This window comes from Felis catus, chromosome A3 (genome assembly GCF_018350175.1).
Source record: "Felis catus isolate Fca126 chromosome A3, F.catus_Fca126_mat1.0, whole genome shotgun sequence".
In the NCBI taxonomy this organism is placed as follows: domain Eukaryota; kingdom Metazoa; phylum Chordata; class Mammalia; order Carnivora; family Felidae; genus Felis; species Felis catus.
Window position 1 is genome coordinate 28,010,684 of NC_058370.1, and position 24,042 is coordinate 28,034,725.

The following is a 24,042-nucleotide window of genomic DNA, read 5'->3' on the forward strand; positions in this document are numbered from 1 at the left end:
CTTCTATTGCTTTCGCTTGTGGAAACTTTAAGAGCGTTTAAGCCAGCTTGCCAAAAAGTTCTTTACTCAAAAGTTAATTTACAACTTGGAAGACACTAGGGCACTACTTCTCATCTTGTAAAATGCACTGGGTCTTTGAGCCAGCAATTCCACATTAAAGAATCTCTCCTGAAAATGTGATTATATATGTGTGCAAAGGTAAGGACATTCATGTAAGCAACACAGTCAGGGGTAGGCAGGGGAGACTACTTTTTTCTGTTCCATTTTTGTATTCTTAAAAAAATTTTTTTTAAAGCAATATGTATGTATAATCTTTACACAAATAAAAAAAATAAAGTTAAATTTTTATTTTTAGGATAGATGTCAGAACCTGCAAAAAGAAGGTTCAATTTCAGGTGATGGAGTCCTTGACAGTGAATGTGCACTAGGAAAATCTGTTTGAAGGTGGTTGGTTTTAGGTGAGTTGATCCCCCCCCCCCCGCCCCGGGGAGGGTTGAAGGCAAACGAGTGCCCTGCCTACAATCCCCCTGCCCCAGTTTCAGGGCTGAAAAGCCCCTTCAGCAGTGTTACCTGTTTGTAATCTCTCCAGTTCCGCTGGAAATTCACACTGCCATTCTCACGGCGCTGGATGAGAGTCCACCCGCCTCCATTGGCCTCCATGTCACAGAACACCTGGAAGGAATTGGGTGGTAGTGGTGGTGGTGGGGGGAAAGTTGGAAGCCCTTGGAAGATGCCAGAAGCAGCTCTGGACCAGCCCCATTTTGATTTGGCTGACAGGTTCACAGAGCAACAGGTGAGCCTGGTGGTCAAGGGCACCAGAAATATCCAGGTTCACATTTCCCACTTAGTGTCATCATTTTTTCTAAAGTCGTGGACAAGTGATGTCCTCTCAGAGCCTTCCTTTCCTCGTTTGTAAAATGTAAGTGTTAAAACCTTAGCCTCTTTGTGCCTCAGTTTCTCACCTGCAAGTTGGCTTGACGCAAGAACTATGTATAATGAGTCATCCAAAGGAAAGAGTCTGGGCATATTGGGAACTAAGTAATGGAGGCTTTTCCCCCGCTATTATTGCGAGGATTAAATGCTGACAGGTGTAACATGCTTGGCACATGGCGTAGACTCAGGAAATGTTATTACATTCAGCGGGCAAATGTTTTCTGAGCACCTGCTATATACCAAGCTCCATTCAAAGTATGGGAGGTGACACTATGGATAAGACAGAAAGAGTCTTTCTCTCAAAGAGCTCACCATCCATCATAATCTCTTCTTTCAGCCTAATCTTTGTTCGTATTATTCTTCCAGCCAGTTCAGGACATGTTCAATGTTCAGTGAAGACACACTTGGTCCCTGGTTCCATACTAGGTGACAGAGACGCGTCAGAGATCAATCAACCCTCAGGGCTGGCTTGGTCTGGAGGATATGCCTGGCTGCTATGATGGGGCAGGCAGACGACTGGTTATGAACATTTGGGCAGCCACAAGAAGAGCTCCTAAGAAGGAGTCACTGGGCAACCCCGGAAGGCTTCTCAGAGGAGGTAGCATTGGAACAGGGCTTTGGATGATGATGTGACAGGCAGACAAGTGGAAATGGCAGTGGAGGGAGCGGCTCTGAGAAAGTAGAAGCCTGCTCAGGGAGAGGAGACAGTGGCATTTGTTGTGGGAGTAGCAGAGGGTACAGTAAGGGAAACTGAGGTCCAGAGAGGAAAAGGGGCTTTCTCAAGGCAAGTGAGACTAAATTACGCTGAGGTCTGAGCCCAGCTCTTTTGCCTCACAAAATTTCACCATAGCTGAATTTCCTATAGAATGAACCTAATTTCATATAGAATATTTACTTAAAAAATAGTGTCCCTTAAAAAAAAAAACACTTAAATACTTAGGTGAAATGTATTTTAGAAGGAAATCTTACCAGTACCACAAGTCGAACACTAGTAATACTTGCTTTTAGTCAAATAATTGTAAAAATAAATGTAACGAAAACATGAAATTCTAGCTAGACATCGAAGGCATGATCTCTTTGTTAAAAGAGGAGTTTAGCAGGTGTGTGTGAAGTGTTAAAGACGGCCTGGAAACAAACATATATAAATATATATTATATATATATAATATATATATAATATATATTATATATATTATAGGAAGTCAAAGAAAATTGAAAAGGGAATTAGGAAGAGCAAAGACTGGATACTTGTTCTCCATACTCTTTTACTTCTGGGCCTGGCCTCCAAACCCTCCCTCCTGATACCCACACTTCCCCTTGACCCCTCATCCATCTCATAAGTGGGCCTCCAAAGCCCAGGGCAACATTCACTGAAGACACTCACTGGAGATGGTGGGGTCTCTATTGGCCCTGGTCCCTCATTTCCCACGTGCAGCAGAGCCCCCACACCTGCATTCAACTGGACTATATGTAAATTAGAAATAAACCTCTTTGTGGGGCGCTTGGGTGATTCAGTCAGTTAAGCGCCCGACTTCCGCTCAGGTCATGATCTCGAGGTTTGTGAGTTTGAGCCCCACCCCGGGCTCTGTGCGGACAGCTCAGAGCCTGGAGCCTGCTTCGGATTCTGTGTCTCCCTCGCTCTCTGCCCCTCCCCCACCCCTGCTCGCTCTCGCTCTCTCTCTCAAAAATAAACATTAAAAAAGTTTTTTTGAACTAGAAATAAACTTCTTTGTGTTAAGCCCCTGGATTTTCAACGTTTGTTTGCTGTTTCAGCCAGCATTACCTTTTTTTTCAATTAAATTTTTTTTGATGTTTGTTTATTTTTGAGAGAGAGAGAGAGAGAGAGAGAGAGAGAGAGAGGGACAGAGTGCGAATGGGGAAGTGGCAGAGAGAGAGAGAGAGAGACACAGAATCCGAAGCAGGCTCCAGGCTCCGAGCTGTCCGCACAGAGCCCGACGTGAGGCTTGAACTCAGAACTGTGAGATCATGACCTGAGATGAAGTCAGATGCTTATAACCAGCTGAGCCACCCAGGCGCCCCACAGCCAGCATGACCTTAACCAACACAGAACTGTTTTCTGCCATTCCAACTAAAAGCATCTCTGGAGAAGATGCAGAAGGATGTACTTCCAACTCTGGGAACTTCTGCTTTAACCCCCACATTCTGACCTCTGACTCCCTTGGAAGCTCCCGAAGGTAGGGTCATCCCACTTTCTCTGGTATCTCAGATGTCGGACAAGGCCTGAAGCTGACTGGGGCGGGGGGAGGCGGTGACCTGTCGGGGAGCCCCTTGGCTCAACACCCTCCGCTAGCCTCAGCCCCCAGGGAGTCCCCTAACCTTCCTGGGCTCCGTCATATTGGCCACGTGGATGGTGTAGACGCCACTGGTGTTGGCCCCGAAGCGTTGGATCTCTGCACAGTCCTGGAACACCTGCTCAGCTGCCCTCACGGAGGCTGCAATGTGACAAACACAAAAGCAATTGGAGGTAAGCTAAGGAGAGAGGGAAGGGGCCAGGTGAGCCCTACTTCCTGCTGGGTTCCGGGTTGGGAGATGCTGGGGACAGGGAGAGGTATCAGACCTGAGAAAGTTTCCTAGAGGAGGTGAGCGAGCTGGGGTCTGGATAAGGAGCAGGATCACCTAGGAGAAGGGGAAAATGTTCCAGGCAGAGGGAACAGCGCATGTGGGGGCTCCAAGGTGGGAACAGTCCTGGCGTGTGCCAGGGATGGGGTGGTGTGGGAAAGTGGTGGAGGCCAGGGAGGCGAAATGACCCACACCATGAGACCAGAGCTGAGCCAGAGAGAGCTCTGGCTGTCTGACGAACTTGACGGGAGCAGGGCGAGGCTGGCACAGGGACGTTCAGAGAGGAACGAGAAATGAGGTTGAGTTTCAGCAGGCGCCAGGTCAGCCTCGGATGCCAGGGTGAGGAAGGAACCCAGACTGTGCGGAGGAAGAGGGCTCCGGCTAAAGCGTGGAACGGAGACTGCAGGGGATAAGACTCAAACCAGGGAGGCCGCAGACGAGGCTGCTAGGGTCTTCCGGGAGAGGTAACTGGGGTCAGAACCCGGTGAGGCACGTCCCCCTCAACCAAGGGCTGGGTCAAGGGCACATAGCTGGGGGCATGGGCAGAGCCTTCCCTCTCTGTAGGTCTTACGAAGGAGTCCTTAGAGTGCCCTTCGGTAGGAGGCACAACCCCACGGTGCCCTTCCCTGGTGACAGCAGGGCAGGGGCACGGGGTGTTTGGGCAAAGGGTGCCTGAGGCCAGGCGCCCGGCACAACCTCCTACCCAGCCTGGCGAGCAGACACGGGATCACAGCTGGAGACTGGGTTAGCGGTGAGCCTGCGGGCAGAGGCGCCGGGCCCGGGCCAGGATCTGGGGCTGAGCTACAACAGACCCACACATGGGACTAATTTAGGCAGTGTCACTGCCAGGGCTATGGCACAAGCCAGTGATGCGTTCGGGTCCCTCCATATCTCGTGGTTTGGAAGGACTCCACTTCTGCCCGTGGCTTCCTTGGGGCCTCACATCCCTCAAACCCAGCAGGGCCTGCCCCACTTAGAGCCCTGGTGCCATCCTCTGGCCCTAAATCGCTGCTAGCCTTAGTGCCTGGAACCCGTCACTCCGGCTGGATTCCTTGTGCCTTAAAGGCTTCCCGGCCTCCTGCCGTGCTGATCCTGCAAGGAGTAGAAACACGTTCCTCCGTCTTTCCCTCCCACCCAGCCGTTCTCCACTGCCCGGTTCCAACTGAGCTTCCCAAAACATAGTCCCGCTGGGTGTAAAAACCTTCCCACCGCTCCTGACTGTCCTCAGGTTGGTGTTCTTTCTCCTCAGCCCTGCCTTTTAGGTCTTCTGTGGTCTGGAAATATCAGCTGCATTGCTGGCACACAGTGGGTGCTCAGTTAGGGTTCTGCTGACTGAGTGACTCAAGCTGAAATCAGCAAGGCCTCGGCCACCCCAAGCGGGCCCCCTCAGAAGGAGTCAGTGAGAACCGGCCCCGGCCTTGATCTCCCCTCTCAACAGCCAGGGCCAGAGATGCCTCCTCACTTCTGTGGGACTCTCCCGGGTTTAGGGACGAGGGCAACAGGGCGAGAGAAGGCCTTGGGGAACACTGAGTCCAATCTCTCCACTCTACAGATAGGGAAACTGAGGCTGGGGGAAGGGTGGGGCAAGCCGAAGCAAGGGAGGGTGTCGGGTGGATCCTGGAACCCAAACTTATGCGTCTGGGCCGGGGGGACTCCTTATTGTTGTCACTTTCACAAATAGATGGCAAAACTGAGGCCAAGAGAGAGACATGCCCAAGGTCACTCATGGAGTTAGGGGGTGGCGTCTGCATTGGCTCCTCCTAGGACTCTCGTCCTCCTCCTTGTTAGAATTCGTTGTCGTTTCTATCTCCCAGGTGCTGGGAGAGGGGACGGGCCTTGCCCGCAGTGGCTTCCAGCGAAGCGGGAGGGTAAGCAGGATCTCCCTCCCCTCCCCTGCCCTCCTCCCGCACCGCACCAGGCGCGCCCTCGCTCACCCGGGCCCTGGGCCACGACGCGCACCAGGCGCTGCACTGACTCCAGCAGTTGGCGCTGTTGGCGCTGCAGGAGGCTGGAGTTGCTGCTGGCGGCGCGCAGGCTGCGCTCCAGGCCCGCGAGGGCGCCGCTCTGGCGGCCCAGCAGCCGCCGCAGCCGTTCCTTCTCGCCGCGGAGAGAAGCCAGCTCCGCCTGCTGTTGCGTCTCCAGGGCCTGCACCCTCGTCTCCAGCGCGCTGCGGGGCGGGGGGCGCACGCGCGTCAGCCCGCTGTCCCCACCACGCGGTCACACTCGAGGGCTCGTCCCCGGGGCCCCGGGGGCGGGGGGCACTCCCCAACAGATCGGTAAGGAGGCTCAGAGAGGTGGGGCGCCTGCCCAGAGTTACTCAGCCCCGGGGAGGTGGGGGGGGGGCGGGGGCGTGCCCCCCCGGTAGCAGAGAGCGAGGAGGGGAGGAAAGAGAGACCGGAGACCTGGCTCTGGAAGAAGATGGATGGATCGGGGTCCATAGAAGAAAGGGGTGGTGGTGGCGGGGGCGCCTGGGTGGCTCAGTCCTTAAGCCCCTGACTCTCGATCTCTGCTCAGGTCACGATCACCGGGTTCCTGGGATCCAGCCCCTCGTGGGGCTCTGCACTGCGCTGGAGCCTGCTTGGGATTCCCTCTCTCTCCCTGTCTGTCTGCCCCTCCCCTGCTCTCTCTCTCTCAAAATAAAGAAATAAATACGAAATAAAACTGAAATAAAGAGAGAGAGAGAGAGGTGGGGGTGGAAGGATGTGCCAGGAATAATAGCTTTGATATCAAAGCTTTTGATATCAATGCCAACCTTGATAAGGATGTCCTTATCAAGTCCACACTATGCCTCCCCTTTGACCTAGCAGTCTGCTCCCAGGAGGTAACCTCTAGGGAGCATGGGCAGGAGTGCCCCTTGGGGGATCGGTTATAATAGAGAAAAAGGAAGGGCCTGAATGCCCAGCAGCCAGGGCCGGCTGAGCCTGTGCTGTCTCCGCGTCCCTGGAAATGCTCTGGAGGCAGAGCGCATCTGGGCGGAATTGGAAAGAAAGATGCCCAGGACCTGAGCGGGACTGCGCTCTGGACACGAGTGCCTCTCGTCCAGCCCCACGTGTGGGTGACCAGACAGAGGAAGGAAAAAGGTATTGCTGTAAATGCAGAGGGAGACCCGCGACCTCATAGGAAAAGGCTTAGAGAGGCACGTGGAAGGACACGGTGGTGCCTGTGTTTGCAGAGAAAGTGAAAGAAAATCCACGAAGCATTGTTGCTCCTGCCGAGCGAGCGAGCGAGCGAGCGAGCTAGCGAGCGGGCTGGAGTGGATGGTGATGGAGAGGAGGAAGAGGGGAGGCGGGTGGGGGGACCCGACTTTCCCTTTCATTTTATACGGGTCTCTATTGTCTGGCGATATAATAAGCGCGGAGCATTTTTGGCACGGGTTTAAAAAAAAAAAAGAAGAGTTTTAAAAAAAGAAAAACGCTTTTGACTCAACTCTTCCACTTCTGGCATTTTCGCCTGCAGGCTGGCTCACGTGTGTGTGCGCAGCGAGGTACGGGGACATTATTCACCGCCTCACGTTGAAGAGTAGAGAAAGACAGGAAACAACAACCTTACTGCCCATTCGCTGGGGACGCCGGGAAAATTAGGGTGGGCACAGCCATGGGGTGGAAGGTTATCCAGTTCCGGGATACTTGGAAAAAAAGCTGGACGCTCCATTTGGGATCAAGAAGGATAAAAAAAGGGACATATTTGTTTACATCTGCATAAGAAACCCCCGAATGTCAGCTTACAGAATGTCCGCTGGGGGACAGGGATTTCTGTCTGGTGTTCACTTCTGTACCCCCCAGTGTCTCAAAACAGTGTCTCACATGTGGTAAGAGCTCAAAAAAATGATTGGTGATTGAATGAATGAAAGGATGTACACACACACACACACACACACAAAGCCAGGGAGAGCGGTTACCTCTGCCGTGGGTGGGTGGCTGGCTAAGGGATGGGGATGGGAGGGAGACGTTCTCCTATCTGTAAGGTTACGCCAACCCATTCTCCAGACTAGCACAATGAGTCTAGCCGAGGCAGAAGGAATTCCCCCCCGAACCCCAAAGTATGCCGTAGGAAGAGAAAAAAAAAACGGGGGCACACTCGGGTTCTAGAAATTTAGCTGTCTCCATGGGCCAACAGCATATTGGTGATATCCTCCCTCTACACGGATTTCTAGCCAGTGCCCATTGAGACTGTCCCAGTCCCTGGCCTGCCCCACCTTGGAGTGCCACTCCAGATCAGAGAGACCCGGATGAGCCTTAGGTCCTTATTGTGACCGGCGTGCGAGCAACTGTAACACTGTAACATCTCCCCCTGTACAGAAGGGGGTGGCTGCGTCAGTGTGTGGGTTTTGCCTCCTCCGGCACCCTGACCTTGACAGTTTTTCTCCACTCAGCTCGAAACCAAGAGGAAATCAGCCTCAGATGCCAGTTTCTCTGCCTAAGGAAGGAAGGAAGGAAGGGAGAAGGAAAGGAAAAAAAGGAAGGAACGGAGAAAGAATCAGGGCGTCCTGAGCCCCCAGGGAAATGCCTGTCTCCCGTCTCCACCCAGGGGTGCCTGCTGGGCCCCCAGCCCAACCTCAGCCCAGCCCCAGGGCCCACCTTTTCTCCCAGCTTCAGTCTGGACTCCAACCCTGGTTTCCATCCTTACCCCGGCTCTGGCTCCAGCCTGAGCCGCCCAAGTGTTCCCTCATGTCAGTCCTAACCCCGGGGCCCCAGCTCTGGCCCCCGCCCCTGTCCAAGGTACTAGCCCAAGTCCAGCTTCCAACCCTGGCCCCCGCCCCGGCCCTGGCCCCGGCGCCCACCCTGGGCCCCCCAGGTGGGTCCCGGGCTGGCCCTCGCCCCCCAGCCCTGTCCCCGGCCCCGTGCCAGGATGCTGGTGCCCACTTGTTGCGGCCCTGCAGCCGGTGCAGCTCGTGACCCTGCAGTAGCAGCTGTTTCTCCAGCTTGTTGGTGGACAGCGAAGTCTCCAGGAGCTGGATCTCCATTCGCGACGTCTGGTTCAGGACCTGTCCCGGCAAACAGGAAGAGGTAGGGGGCTGCGCGAGCCCTGTGGGAACGCGCCTCGGCCGCCGTCCACCTGCCCGGGGGCTCTGCCATTCCAGAAACTCGCTGACCTATTTCTATCCTCCCTGCAGTTAGTTTCTACGGTCGCTCACTCGTTCACTCACAGGCCCTGAGTTTATGATCTGCCTTCTGAGTTTGCTCTTCCCCATCACTGCACATGACAGTTCTGTTCTTCTGGCTGCTCAGGCCCCAGGAGGAGTCGCCCTTGAGCACCCCCTCCCCACCCCAATCTAATCTATCACCAAGTCCTGTCAGATCCACCTTCCAGATGGCCATCATGGCCTTCAGTGCCCCGCGCTGTCGTCTGCCCCCAGTGCCTCTCTCTGAACCCTTGCCCACCCCTCTCCCCCTGGTCGTTCCAGCCACACTGACCACCCTGATGTTCCTGGAGCTTGCCGGCCCCGTCCCCCCACTGGGCCTACTCTGAGTAAGCCTGGCTCCCACCCTACCTTCTCCGCAGTGCCTTCCTGGCTTCACCGTCTAAACTCGCAAGCCATGCCTGCACCCTAGCGCGCCCTCCCTCTCTCCTGCCCAGGCTGTTTTCTCCTGGACACGGTCACCCCCTGACACGTGCAAGTTATTCTTCCTGTTCATTTCCCTGGTGGTCATTGGAAAGGGAGGTCCACAAGGGTCGGGATGCATGCCTGTTTCATTTACTGCTATAACCCAGAACCGGGCATCTCCAACAGTGCCTGCACATAGTAGGGATTCAACGGACACATACCTATTTGTCATTCGATCTTTTTATCCATTCACTTACTCTCCCGTTTATGTGTTTGCTCCCTCCCTCCCCTTCCAGTTGCTCTTGAGGTTGAGTGAATTGTTTATTAGCCATCTCTCCCCGGGAGCCCTCTGAGCCCCCTGAGGGCTCATCCCAGTGCCCAGCGCAGACCTGGAGTATCCCTGGAGTCACAGAGGCAGAAGCATCACACCCGGTGTCTGCCCCCAGGGCTCGTGGCCTGGTGCTCATGTAATCGGGCCATCAGGGAAGGGGCCCAGGGTGCTACAGGCCCAGAGGAGGCCCAGACCTGAACCAGGGATAGAGGCCGAGGCAAGATGACCTGGGCTGTGAGCCGGCCCGGCTGGCCACAGCCTCCCCCCGCCCCCTCCCCCCACGCCACCTGCTCGCCCTCCATACCTGAGCCTCCACATCAGTCAGCTTGCGGGTCTGGGCTGTGGTCTGGTTCAAGAGGCTGGTGCCTAGCTCCAGCATGGTGGCCGTCTGGTTCTGGACCATGTGCTGTTGGACCTGTGCCAGCTCTGACCTCAAGTTCATCTGGATGTACCTTTCTAGCTGTGGGGAGACCGTGGGCCGGGGTCATGGGTAAGGGCTGGAGGAAGGCTCCTGTCCCTTCCTGCGTCTCCATGAAGGGCAAAGAGCAACCAGGGGAGGCCTCTCTGCCAGGCCGGGCCACCCTAACCTCTCACCTGGACCATCCCAGTAGCTTCCTCCCTGGCCTCTCTGCCTCCATCCTGGTCCCATGCACAAGCCATCCTCTACTCAGCGGCCAGAGGGATCTTGTTAAACTTAAGTCAAATCCAATTCCTCCTCTGCTAGAAAGAAACCCTCCCAGAATTCCTATCTTAGAGGAAAAGCCAAAGTCCTCCCTATGACTTCAGCTTCCTCCATGATCCAGCCTTCTGTTCCCGCTCTGATTTGGTCTCCCAGTCCTCTCCTTCACTGCTCCAGATCACTGGCCTCTGTGACATCCCTCCAACACAGCAAGCATACCCCTGCCTCAGGGCCTTTGCACATGCTGTTCCCTCTGCCTGGAAACTCCCTCCATCTCATCCCCATCTGCATGCCTCACTCCCTCGTGTCATTTCAGGTCTCTTCCTACCACTTACGACTCCCCGACTTTGTATTACATATTTATCTGTCAGTTGTCTGCTTTACCCTTGGAATGTCAATTCCATGAAGCTGGAGACTTGGTCTTCCTCAACCATTATCTCTGTGTCTAGCACAATGCTTAGCGCACAGTAGGCGCTCAATAAATGTGTGTTCAATGAACTGATAGAAAAAGGGGAGCTACAAGGGTCAGAGAAGAGCCCCCAATGTCATGCCCATTACCCAGCCGTCAGGGAGTGGGGATGTATCCTTCCCTGCAGGAGAGTTTGCAGGTCTATCCATCAAGCTGGACTTTTCTATTTTCTGCTCCCCTCCATCTGCCAAATGGGCTGAACCGGACAGTCTCCAAGGGTTCTCGCAGCTAGGATGTTCTGGGATCCCACGGGCTAATCTCTTTCCCAAGAGCAGTTGAAGCTGGTCTGGCATGAGACCAGGATCAAGCTGCAAAGGTGAACAGCGCGTTCTCAGGGCTCGGTGCCCGCAGGCAGAGAGCTGGCGCCCCTCCTCTATTCTCTCTCCATTCTGCACACATCCTGGCCTCTGGCCATCATCCCTACCCCCTGGCCCTGGCTGCGTCCCTTGCCCTCTCACTTAGTCTTCCAGGAGGTCTGGCAGGGCAGCTCCCAGGATCCCTGGGAAGACAGGCATTCCCCAGGGAGGGGTGGTGACCTTGGCTGGAGTGGGGGCAGGCAGGCTCTGGCTGCTTCTCCCTCGGTCTCTTCTCCCCTCTTGCATCTTAACAGTCTGCCCTTTTCCCTGCCCCCCAGCCCCCTGCCACACCCCTCTCCTGCTCTCCCCCCTTCCCAATCCCCCCCTCCCCACTGTGATTTTGGAGTGCGTGCCCTTGTAGTGCAACATCAGATCCTGGAGGGGGCGCATGTGGGTGGTGCTGTCAATGACTACAGCAGGGCTTCTCAAAGTGTGGCCCTTGGAGCTTGTTAAAAATGCAAATTTCTAGGTCCCACCCCAGACCTACCGAGTCAGACACTCTGGGGTGGCGCCCAGCCGCCCAGGTGAATCTACTGCTCAAGTGTGAGAACTGGGGTGGCAGTCACAAAAGGGACTGAGGACCGGGGAGACGGGCACATGGGAGCCTCTCAAGTCTTCGTCATATTGGCCCGTTCCTTCCTTCCCTGCATCATCAGCACCCCACCCCCACCCCGCCCCGCCCCACTGTTCCCTGTAACACACAAGCGTGATCCAACCGCTTCCATCTAAAAACAAATTCTTGACCCCACAGTCCCTCCAACTGCGTCTCCAATTTCTCCGGTCCCCTCAACAGCAAAACTTCTTCAACAAGCTCCTCCGTTTCCTTGCCTCCATGACCACCCTCGCCTCTAAAAACATTAACAATGTTATTATGGTGTGCATACAAGAAAGCTTAAGGAATAATATAAGGCAGTCTGTGTATTTGCCATGTTCAAGAAAAACAAATATAACCCAGACTGTAGAATTCGGTGCTCTCTGCCCTCCCTCCCCCTTCCCTCCTTAACCCGCCTGGTCATCGTCTCCTGGATGGAGGGACCCTTCCACGGCCTCTGACTCTCCCCCTCAGCAGCAGTTAGCCCAGATGGCCACACCCGCGTTCTGGAAACACTTTCCAGATGCTCCTTTCTCTTAGCTGTCCTCCTATCCGTGGTCACCCCCGCTCTGCCCCCTCCTTTACCAGGCTTCTACATGTTGGGGGCTCTCAGCCCAGTTCTGGGCCTTAGTCTCTCTGCATGTTCTCTCCCTAGGTCAGGGGTCCTTAGTGGGGACCACAGGGTCTGCAAAGAGAATTCAGGGGGGCCCACGAACTTTGCTAACCTGTAAGTAAAATTTGGCATTTCCTTCGATGACGAACGTGGGCCACAAACCATAGCACTCTTAGCTCATCCCGTCCCTCCATTAACCCCTAGAAATCACCAGTATTTCCATACCACAGTGCAGGCGGTACAGTATCTTAAATTCTGTTTCTGCTCATCGGGACCTCAGAATGACGGACATCCTCGGACCCACCCCTGGACAAAGCTACAACCGTAGCACAGATCTAATATTGAGTATTTTGACCGCAATGGCAAGATCGCTGGGCGTTCGGACGCTTTTATTTTATGCATTGAAAAGTATCGCTCTGGGGGCGCCTGGGTGGCTCAGTCGGTTGAGCGTCCGACTTCCGCTCAGGTCATGATCTCACGGTCCGTGAGTTCGAGCCCCGCGTCGGGCTCTGTGCTGATGGCTCAGAGCCTGGAGCCTGCTTCGGAGTCTGTGTCTCCCTCTCTCTCTCTGCCCCTCCTCTGCTCATGCTCTGTCTCTGTCTCTCTCAAAACTAAATAAAGATTAAAAAAATTAAAAATAAACAAACAAACAAATAAATAAATAAATAAAGTATCACTCTGCAAAGGGATCTGTTAGCTTCACCCAAGACCAGATGTCAAAGCGGACGGGGCCCCAGGAGCCTCAGTGCCTGCTGCAGGTGCTCTGGCCGGGCCCGGGACGGTCATGTGCCGACGACACTGGCTCCATCTCCACCCCAGACTTCTCCCCTCCGTGTGCCACCAGCTCACCGTCCCCACGCGGGCTTCTAACGAGCATCTTAAGCAAAAACACCCGCCATGGAACCCTCGGTCCCTCAGCCTCCACTGCCCTGTCTCGGCACCCCCCACCACTCCCCTCTGCAAGCCAGCCCCCCCGCCCCCCGCCCCCCTTCGCCATCTTTCCCGTCTTGGCAGCTGGCCTCAAACCCAGACCTCCTCCTCCTTGCTTCTCTTTTTCTCGTCTGCTGCAGTCAGTCCCTTAGTAGGTTCTGGCTACCGCGATCCCAATGCGAGTTTGGAATCTGTTCGCTTCCCCACCGGTCAGCTTCCCCGCCTTGCCTCTTTCGCCTGGGATTGCTGATGCATGGCTGCTGGGGCACCCCAGAGTGCTGGGGCACTCTCTCACGAGTCACAGACCTCGGGGACCCTGGTTTCAAACGCAGACGACCAGACCCTGAGCTTCAGCTCCAGGTAGATAAAGAGCCAGTTCAGACTTTCTCGGGAGTCTCCCCTCAAGCCTCTCATTTGCAGACGGACAAACTGAGGCCCGGAAGACTGGCCCAAGGTCACTACCTGGTGGTCTAGGTTCCCTGACTCCTGGCCCAGGGCCTTCTTCGGGCCTGCAGAGCTGAGCTGGGGACTCACAGTAGCTTGGGGTCATCTCAAGTGACAGGAGTTCCCTAAGTACCCGCACTGGTCCCACACTTGTCCCGTGGCTGCGAGTGGCTGGGTGGGGCAAAGGCCACCCACAGCTGGGGCGCATCACCCAATTTACCACACCCGCCCACCAGCATGGGTCCTAGGATGGGTAATGTGGGCCAGATGGGCCCATTATGGCCATGCTGGACTCTGGTGAGTAATGTTGGCATGTGTGGTGGGGACTGGGTCTGGTCTAGGGCCCAGGCACAGGCTGGAAGGATGGGGGAGGGGTCCCAATGAAGGAGCCCCCCCACGTCCCCCCATAGGATTGGACCTGCCCCTTTCTTGTCACCCTCATGCTGCAGATTCTCAGGGTCGAGGTCGGGGAGGGGGGCAGGGGCCTGACCTGCCACCACCTCTCCAGCCTGCAAAGGGGCTGATCTCTGGCCTTCGGGGTATCCGCCCTCTCCCTTTGGTCCCGGGTTTGAGTTTTGGCTCTATGACACTCCGACTGTGGGTCTTTAGTACTCGAGGGCTACGTGCCTCTGAGCCTCACTTTATTGATCTGTGACACGAGGACAGGAAACCTTGCCCCTTGTTGGGGAGAGGGCGGCTGAAAAGGGACTCGAGGGAAAGGAAGGGAGTTTAGATGGGCAGGGGGCCGGTTGAGGAAGGAGGGTATTCTGGACAGACCACAGATGAGCATCGAAAGGGATGAACAGTCATGAACAGTCTTCGTGGCCCAGGAGGTCCCCTCGAGCCTGCTTTTCTCCCACATCGTTTACATAAGAAAAGACTGCAGCTGGGGAATGAATAAGCAACCGTGGTCCGTCCACCCAGTGGACTCTACTCAACGTTTATTTATTTTTTGGGACAGAGAGAGACAGGGCATGAACGGGCGAGGGGCAGAGAGAGAGGGAGACACAGAATCGGAAACAGGCTCCAGGCTCTGAGCCATCAGCCCAGAGCCTGACGCGGGGCTCGAACTCACAGACCGCGAGATCGTGACCTGGCTGAAGTCGGACGCTTAACCGACTGCGCCACCCAGGCGCCCCTCTACTCAACAAAGAAAAGAAAGGAGTTAGTGATCCACACAATAATAAGACTCAAAGAGGGTCTGCAGGATTCCATTTATGCGACCTTCCGGAAAAGCCAGAATCCATGGTGTTGCCAAGGACTGGGTCTGTGGTGGGAATGGACAGCGAAGGGTCACAGGGGAACTTTCTGGGGGTGTTGGCAATGCTCTGTGTCATGACTGAGCGTGTATATTTGTCAGTGCTCACAGAAACGCCCCGGGTGGCTCAGTCCATTGAGCGCCTGACTCTCGGTTTCGGCCCCGGTCGTGATCTCAGGGTTCACGAGATCGAGCCCCGCATCGGGCTCTGGGCTGGCAGTGTGGAGCCTGCTTGGGATTCTCCCTCTCCCTCTCTCCGCCCCTCCCCTGCTCAATCTCCCTCTTGCTCTCGTGCTCCTCTCTCTCTCAAAATAAATAAATAACAAGCGTAAATAAACATTAAAAAACAGCAACAACAGGGGCGCCTGGGTGGCTTGGTCGGTTAAGCGTCCGACTTCAGCTCAGGTCATGATCTCACGGTCCATGAGTTCGAGCCCCGCATCGGGCTCTGTGCTGACGGCTCAGAGCCTGGAGCCTGTTTCAGATTCTGTGTCTCCCTCTCTCTCTCTGCGCCCCCCCCCCCCCGTTCATGCTCTGTCTCTCTCTGTCTCAAAAATAAATAAACGTTAAAAAAAATTAAAACAACAACAACAACGACAACAAAACCTGTAGGTTAGAAGTAAAAAACACACACAGTAAAAAACAAACCCGTCAAAACCAGATTCTATAAAATAGCCCATAGAAGAGTATGTATTATAACGACAAATATATTTTCTTACGCTAATCCCTCACCCTCGGAGTGTCATTTGTGTTTCCACTCAGGGTTTTCTTTTTTTTTTTTAAGTTTATTTTTATTTATTTTGAGAGAGAGAGACAGAGAGAGTGTGCTGACTGGGGAGGGGCAGAGAGAGAGGGAGAGAAGAGAGAGAATTCCAAGCAGGCTCTGGGCTGTCACTCTAGAGCTCGGCGCGGGGCTTGATCTCATGACCTGTGAGATCATGACCTGAGCTGAAATCAAGAGTTGGACGCTTCACTGACTGAGCCACCCAGGCGCGCCCCACCCCCACCCCACTCAGGAATTTCTTGAGCACCTATTATGTGCTAGGCGCCGTACTAGGGACTGGGAAATCAAGAGTGAACAGAATTGGCAAGTTTTCTCATTCCAGGGCAGTTCCACGAACTCATTAGTGAAATTCCAATAGTGATGAGTGCCATGCAGGGAAATGAGACACGGTAGTGAGTGGGGTCGGGGGCAAATGTGGCCAGAGTGGCAGGGAAACCCTCACCGGAGGGAGCTGCCTGAGCTGAGAGGGTGCGAAGGAGCCAGCTGTGGGAAAGACAGGAGGACGGGAGTTCTAGACAAAGGGAAAGGCAAATGCAAACGCTCTAAGACGTGAGTGTGTCTGGTGTATTGGAGAATCAGGGAGAAGATCAATACCGGTGATAGGCCCTGCCTGTCTCTTCCTTGGAAAATGGCGCGTATGGTTCATATTTGGAAAGAGCGTTTTGTCAACTACGGATAGAAACCAACGAGGACAGAGTAGTTAGTGTATTGTATCAGACGAGCCTGGGTTCGCATCAAAACTCTTAGCTTAGGGGCTGTGTGACCTTGGGCGGATACCTCTACCTGTCTGGGCCTATTCTCTAGAATGGGGGTGATCATGGCTCCTATCTCTGGGTCGCAGGGAAGGTTCCTGGCGCTATCTACGTAAAGCGCCTGAGATGCTGTTATTTAATGTATTAACGCAGAACACTATGCGATTGCATCGCAAATCCGTTTTTTAAAAAACTCGGAATCTAGGGGCGCCTGGGTGGCTCAGTCGGTTAAACGTCTGTCTTCGGCTCGGGTCATGATCTTGCGGTCCGTGAGTTCGAGCCCCATGTCCGGGTCTGTGCTCAAGGCGTTAGCCTCCTTTGCAAATCCGTGCATTTAATTCCGTGTTTGAAATAATCTTTTTTCTGAGAGAGGCTCCAGAGCTTTGACGGATGCTGGAGAGACGGAGGGTGCAGGCCTCTGAAAATCCCTCCTCCCTGGTGCCCCCTCGGTGGACCATCTGCTCCAAGAGGGCGGGGGCCTCGCCTGCCTTTTCTTCTGGAGGCTGGAAGGGTGTCTGGCGATTCTCAGGTGCTCCACGGATATTCGTTTCGTTGAACGAACAGACGGATTCGAACACCTCCCCTCCTGGAAGAATTGGCTTTGAGATACACGACACCAGATGGTTCTATGCTGCAGCCGCTGGGAAACGGAGCAACAGGTGAGGAAAGAAACGCGCTTACAAAAAATGAAGTCCAGCCCAAGCTGCCGAATGGGCTTGTTGCTTGCAGCCTTTGTGCCTCCGTTTCCCCCATCTACAGGTGGGGGTGACGGGGCCACTCTGTGGGGTTGAGGTGAGAAGGGGTGGAGGTGGAGGTGCTTGGAGCGTGTCCGGTCAAGGATGCTGGGGGAGGCGGGGAGGCCAGCAGGGCAGAGCCCACGGTCATGACCTCCGTTGGCTGGAGCCACACTGGAGAGGGTGGCTGGGGTCCCCACCACATTTGTGGGACCCTCTGGGAGTCAAGGGCATCTCTTCACAGCGTCTAGCTCTGGATCACTGCAGGTGGGACCTCATCAAGAGGGTGCGGGCCTGGCCCCCCGGGTGGGAAGAACGAACACCGGAGGAGAAAGAGACTTGGCAGGAATCCCTCCAGGGGCTGGCAAGGCTTCTAGCACGAGAACTCGAGGCTCTGGGTTTAAATCCCAACGTCTCCACTAACCGGCTGCAGGACCCAAGTCCGGCATCTTTGCTCCAAGCCTCGATTTCCTTAGCTGTCAGATGGGGCCCCAGGGGGGCCCCAGGGCACATGAACCCACTCTTTTGGGGATTAGTGCGAAGGACACTTGGATAAAGATCCAGAGGGGGCGCCTGGCACGGAGCAGGTGTCCCCTGCATCACCCCTGAAGAGGTTCTGGAAAGTTGATCTGGCTTTAACGGTACCTATTTTCTGTGGGCCTGGAGAAGGCCTCTGTTTTATACCCAGCTGTGAGGCCTCCTGGAGGTGTGGTCTCTCAGAGTCTCCGTTTCCCCAGCTGTAAGATGGGCACAGTAGTAGGGCCTAGACCCACCGTTAGCCAGATTTTGTTACTTAATGCATGAATGCCACAGCAATACACGACTGTATTGCCAACCTGTTTGAAAGAAATTTGGTGTCTGCAGCTCAAGGCGTTTGCTCCTTGAGGTTGTCGCGGGGTTCAACGGGACCGCGGCTGTTCAGTGAGGCCGTGCCTGGCGCATGCCGGGTGCACAGTAACTTTGGCAATTGTTATTGTTGTTGCTGCTGGGACGGCTGTAAGTTCTGCCACACAATTCTGCCTGCAGCGCAGGCCGGGGCTGGCACGCCTTGGAAAGCCGAGGCTCTGTCCTGGTGTAGAACGTTTGTCCTGGCCTCTGGTCCCTCTGTCCTTTGCTGGTGGGACTTTGCCAGGAGTGAGAGTGGGGGCAGACGTTGCGGGCCCTTGGGGGATGGCGGTTGTCCTGGTAACTCCTTATGGCACCCCATGATGGGCAGGTGTGCTTGGGCGCCTTAGAGATAGCCTCTTAGCGGGGCGCCCGGGCGGCTCAGTCGGTTAAGCGTCCGACTCTTGGTTTCGGCCCGGGTCACGATCTCGTGGTTCGTGAGTTCGAGCCCTGCACCGGGTTCTGCACTGATGGCGCAGAGCCTGCTTGGGATTCTCTCTCTTCTTCTCTCTCTGTCCCTCCCCCCCACTAAATAAATACATAAAACTTAAAAAACAAAAAAAGAAAAAAAGAAATACCGCTTATCCCCTGCATGGAGGCTCTGCCATTGATCCCATTTTATGGATAAGCAAATGAAGGCTCAGACACAGAGTGGCTTCCCTGAGGTCCCCCATCAAGCTGGCAGATCCTAGATTCCTACCCAGGTCTGCTGATTTTGGAGACCAGAAGGTCAGGTCCAGTGGGCACAGGAGGGTCAGGGCAGGAGCTAAGCAGGTGGAAACCGTGTCCCCCTCACCCCGAGCGGGACCGGGTTTTAGCCTTCCAGCCAGTGAGCCCAGAGACCGGGTGAGCCCAGATGTTGGCTTCTGCCTGTTGCCTGCGTTTCTGGGTCCCCTGCCCAGGTTTGTGCCTGAATCAGACCGAAGGAGAACCAGGGGTTTTTCTCGAGCTGGGGTGGTGTCGAGGTGCAGAAAGGCCAAGGATTCCCCCCAAAACAACCCCCATGAAACTGCAACAAGGCAGCAGGGAGCACGGTTTCTGGTCTCTGCTCCCCAGCTCCGAGCTCCGTGGCTTTGGGTAAATGATTTCATCTCTGAGCTAACACCATCCTTCTAATGGCTCAGGCCCGACCCCTTGGAAACCTTCTTCCCTCCCCCTTCACCCCTCCCCCACATCCAATCTGTGGTCTCTACTCTGGGGCCATGTGCAGAATCCGACCACTTTCCCTCCCCCAGCCCCATCACTTCCACCCCTCGAAGCCTCCCCAGCCCCCATCATCTCTTGTGGGCTTCTCAGCTGCCCCCCGCCTCCCCGCCACCCCCCACCCAGGCTGTGCCTTCAGCTTCTGCACATGCTCCCCAGCCCCAGTCCGTGCCCCACACAGCAGCCAGAGAGAACCCAGCACACCTAAGCCCGGTCATAGCACCTTCTGCTCCAGACTCTGCTGTCACTTAGAGCCCAGGCTTTTTGGTAAATTCCTTTCCAGGAGAGAAAAAACAAAGTCTTTGGAAACGGGCAAAACTGCCCCATAGAGCAGGGTCCAAACTGCGCCGCACTGGAGGTGGGGTGGGAATTAGGGCAAAGCCAGCCGGGCTGAAACCAGGCTCCAGGGTGCAGGGCGGGGGAAATCAGAGCCTGGCCTGATGATGAAGGGGGAAGCAGCCCCCCTCCCCCCCACAGGGACCCAAGCCTGGGCGGGAGGGATACGGGAGCTCAAAAGACCAGCAGGGACCACACAGCCAGCCCTGTTTCCCACAAGGGGAAACTGAGGCCCCGATCTGGAAAGCCATTTGTAGGAGGCTGCACACAGGAGCTGGTGGCCCAGTGTGGCCGGGCCCCGTGAAAATCTGGAAGAACAGGACTCTGACAGCTTTGCGCGCGTGTTTCCATTTAGATGTAAATTTCTGTACTTTAAAATTTTTTGGGAACGGGTGACGCGAGCACATGGTTCGGAAGTCCAAGGAATCAGAGGCTGTGGAGCGCTAACCCAGACCTGCCCCGGGTCCCGTCCCCACGGGCCACTGAAGGATGTGCTGGGTTTACTTCCAGGGACACGACGCGTGTGCCAGCGGTGAGTGTGCTCACCGCCCCCCCCTTCTCCCCCCAGCGCTTCTTTGGCAAACACAAGGTCAGCGCCCCTTCCGCACCTTGCTGCTTCTCTCGCAGCGTCAACCTTGGAGGTCACTCCACATTCAGCCCGACAGACCGGCCTCGCGGCTTTAATAGCCACATGGGATTCTGTCTGTGGCCGTCACTCTTTGCCCAGCGGGTCCCCAATAGCGGAGCTCATTTCCAGCTATGGCCATCACACCAGGGCCGCTGGGAATATGCTCGCCCACGTGTCACTTCGCTCTCCCGCAAGGCTGCGTCAGGGATAAACCCCTTGACGCAGAACTGCCTAGTTCAGGGGTGTGTACCCTCGTGATGTGTCTGCGGTTTCCACACTGGTTTGGGAGGAGGGGCCCTGGGGGCTGCGGCAGGGGCCACGGGAGCCAGAGCGTTGCCTACCCGAATCCTCCCCACCCACACACACACACACCCACACCCCTGATCTCAGGACCGCCTCGTCGGCCTCTTTCTGACTTTTGGATCTCCCCACGAACGTCACCTCCCCCGGGAAGCGTCCCTGGCCACCCCGCGGAGGGTAGACACCAAGCCCCCTGCCCTACTCCTCCCACTGTGACTGCTGGGGTTTTGTTTTGTTTTTCCCACAGCCCTTCACCCATCTGAAGCCTCCTGTTTTCTCCCCAGGAGAAATGCAGGAAGGCAGGGCCGCCATTCAGGAGCAGCTGAGCAAGGTAGCTCTGGGCCACCAAGTTCTCAGCCACGTTCTCCAGGCCTCCCAGGCGCGGGAGGGGTACTCAGGAAAGATTTGTTGCAACTGGGGTGTCTTCAGGAGAAACGTGCTAGAAATGACCACGACAGGGTCTCAGCACGAGCTCAGCGCCTCCGAAGGGGCATGGCCTTGAGGGCCTTACAAATGTAGCCCATTTAGTCCTTGGCTCGCTCACTATCCCCATTTTACAGATGAGGGAAAGAAGCACAGAGAAGCTGAGCCTGTTGCCCACGTCACACAGCTGGTGAGCACGGCCGGCTTGGAACTCGGGCCTTCGGGCCCCCAAGACCACACCCTTCACCCTCAGTGGGCGCCTTGAGGCAGCCAGACTCCAAGATGGCCCCACGGATCCCATCTCCTGGTATGCATGCCACGCACAGTCTGTCCCCATAGTCTGTCCCTCGCTGGGCTGAGATCGGCCACCGTGACTGTGGCACATCGTAGAAATGTTGGAGTGTGACTTTCATGGCCACGTCATTACGTTTCGGCTCCTGCTTTGTCCCCTCTTGGCCCTCTTGCTTGACAGGAACTGGCCACCACGTCCTGAGGACCCTCGAGCAGCCCTGCAGAGGGGCCCATCGGGAGAGAAACGGAGCCCGTCACCCCCGCCGCCAGCCAGCACCTGCCTACCAGCCCCGGGAGCGGGTCGCCGAGAGGCTGATCCTTCAGCCCCGGGTGGAGCCTACGGACGACCACAGCCCCGGCTGATATCCGAGAACAACCACATGAGAAAACTCGAGTCAGAGCTACCTTGCCAAGCTGCTCCTGAATTCTGGACTCTCAGAAACTGAGACAGAATTGTTTGTGGCTATTAGAACCTGCTGAATGTTCTGGGGTCATTTGTTATGCCACAGCAGATAAGACTTTTGTGGGGGTTACAGAGGCCAGACCCTCTTGCTTCCAGGTCCCGCCCCCCTCCCCCAGACACACCGCATCCCTGCCACACCATCCCCATGCCTCAGTTTCCCCACCTCTCCAACGGGGCTGACTCTGTGGCCTCGAGCCCCACGGCCAAGGGTTGGCCCTTCCTCCTCTGCCTGGTCCCGGCCCCCTTCCCACCCCCTCCGGGCCCACCCAGGCCCTGACCCCGCGGCTCTGAGCTGCCAGGCCCAGCCTTCCTGGCTCTTTGCCCCGCTGTTGCTCTCCTTCTGGGTCAGGGCTCAGAGAGAGCCGAGCGAGTGGGCAGGGAGCCAGGGGTGGAGCGTGTCAGGGACCAGCGGGCTGTTGTGGAGGGGTGTGCTGTTCAGCTCTCAGCTCGGCCCATGATTCCCGGCACAGGCCGGGCTTCTCCCAACCTCAGCGGCAGCCCCGAGTCAGGCACTGGTTCGGTCACAGCCTCGCCACTCCCTTTCTGTGCCAGTGACGGGGCTTCTCTGGGCCTCGGGGGCCTCGATGGAAAACGGGGCGCATTGGTTCCTCTTGGCAGAGGGGCCAGGGGCATAAAGGAAGCGACTGCTGGAATCTGTGCTTCCCCGGGGGCTGGGATTCTTCTGTCTTGTTCACTGGCGTAGCCCCGGGGCCTAGCGCAGTGCCCGGCACATAGTAGGTGCACCGTTATCTGTGGAACGTTTGTGGCTGTGTTACCCTCTGAGCCTCACCTTGTCTGAACGTGTGTGTGTGTGTGTTGCTCTCGGGTGGTGGGTGTCTGTCCAAGGCAAAGAAGCCACAGGAAGACGAGGGGTATGGGGAATAGAGTGGGGGGAGCTAAGCCTGCATTTTCTGTCTGAACTTGGGGTGCTTCTTGGATGTGAACTGGCTACCAGCGCCTTCGGCCTCCCAAGGCCCCGCTATCCCTTTGTAGTCGTCTGCGTCTCAGCCTTGATCTTGGAAGGTGTGTCTGCAAGGGGGCCTATGTGATGAGCCCTTATTCTCCCCCGGGGCTACAATGGTTCCCAGCACCTAAGATTCCTGAGAGCAGGGTCAGGCCCAGAGAGGTCTGGTATGGCCCCTGATGAGCACTCCAGTCTCAGCCTGGCCACACCCTCCTGGCTCTCCAGGCTTTCGGCCACAAGGAACACTTCTCACTTCCTCCAAATCACCTCGTTCGTTCTCCCTCGGGGCCTTCCCACTTGCCGTTCCCTATGCCTGAAATGCTTTTCCTTTCCCTTCTTTGCCTGAGAAGGACCAGTCTACCTTTCAGAGCTCGGCTCCGTCCTTCCTCCTGGTGCCTTTCCTCCATCACGGTCAAGCCTCCGTGCCCCCCCCCCCGGCCCCCGTTATCTATCCCTAGAACAGGCGGGGACTTCCTCACAGTGCGTATCATGGTTGATCATGACACATGAGAAATCGCCAGGTTGGTGTCTCTCCCGCTGCTCCTGGAGGGGAGGGATTGAGTCTCTCTCGCTCACTGCTGAATTCTCAGCCCCGCACGGTGCCTAACACCGCAAGTGCTCAATAGACGTCGGTGGGAGGGGTGATGGGGTAAATGGAGACATGAATGTTCTCACCTGTGTGTGTGTGTGTGTGTGTGTGTGTGTGCGCGCGTGTGTGCGCCTGCTCGTAGCTGCCTGCATGCAACCCCAGAACTTAATAACCGTAAGGATGCGTTAATTTTCCACGAGGTTCGTGACACACGGTGCATCCTGTTGCTACAGGGGAGGAGACACAGAAGCCTTCAGCTGGGATTCAGGAAGCCCGAGTTCTGACCCGACCCCTGCCACGGGCTCTGGGGTGAACGTAGTTGAGTCACTCCCCGCGCCCAGGGTCAGGGTACCCGTCTGTACAATCGGGAAGGGGCACAGAGAGGCAGTCCGTGTGGTGGTTAAGTATGAGGTCTGGACCCAGCCCCTGCCTGGGTTCGAAGCCACCTCCCTCGCTTCCTAGCCCCGTGAACTCTCTGGGCCTCAGTTTCCCCATAACAAAAGGGGATCACAATAGTCCTCACCTTTTAGGATGTTGTGAAATCTCAGGGACCGATGTTTGTAGGGCAGGCACAGCAGTGCCTGGCACACAGAAAGCCCCAGCGGCACGTTCACCCCAGAAGAGAGAAGAAACCAAAACGGCACCACCTACTTCCCCGTGAGTTGAAGCAGCACCGGATACACGCGCAGACCTTGGTGGGCGCTCGTCATTTGGGCCTCACGGCCAACCCAGGCATGAGCGTACCTCTGTCCCCAGTTTACAGAGGGAAAAACCGAGGCTCCGGCCTTTCCCGCCTTTGCAGAGCTACAAACCTCACAGCTATAAGACTGGGTGAACAGAAGCAAACCGCAGAAAAATGAAAATGGCATGACACCGTTCATATAGGAAACCAATATTATGCACTGGTTGGGGAGGGATAGACACGGGGTAAAATGTTACCAACACCGAACTCAAGGTAGC

General features: G+C 55.9%; 1 protein-coding gene across 2 annotated transcripts in view; it reads right to left on the bottom strand.

Moving 5' to 3' along the window:
• The window catches only part of ANGPT4 (angiopoietin 4), a 47,951-nt gene that overhangs the window by 15,222 nt on the left and 8,687 nt on the right, over window positions 1-24,042 (bottom strand). The window contains exons 2-6 of one of the 2 annotated variants that reach the window (XM_003983700.6): window positions 9,694-9,849; window positions 8,376-8,497; window positions 5,448-5,680; window positions 3,271-3,386; window positions 571-672 (exon numbers count right to left, since the gene is read on the bottom strand). In XM_003983700.6, coding sequence (XP_003983749.2) covers window positions 571-672; window positions 3,271-3,386; window positions 5,448-5,680; window positions 8,376-8,497; window positions 9,694-9,849 — 729 coding nt within the window. The remainder of the gene's footprint in view (window positions 1-570; window positions 673-3,270; window positions 3,387-5,447; window positions 5,681-8,375; window positions 8,498-9,693; window positions 9,850-24,042) is intronic. The other variant, XM_019826717.3, reaches the window with a different exon arrangement.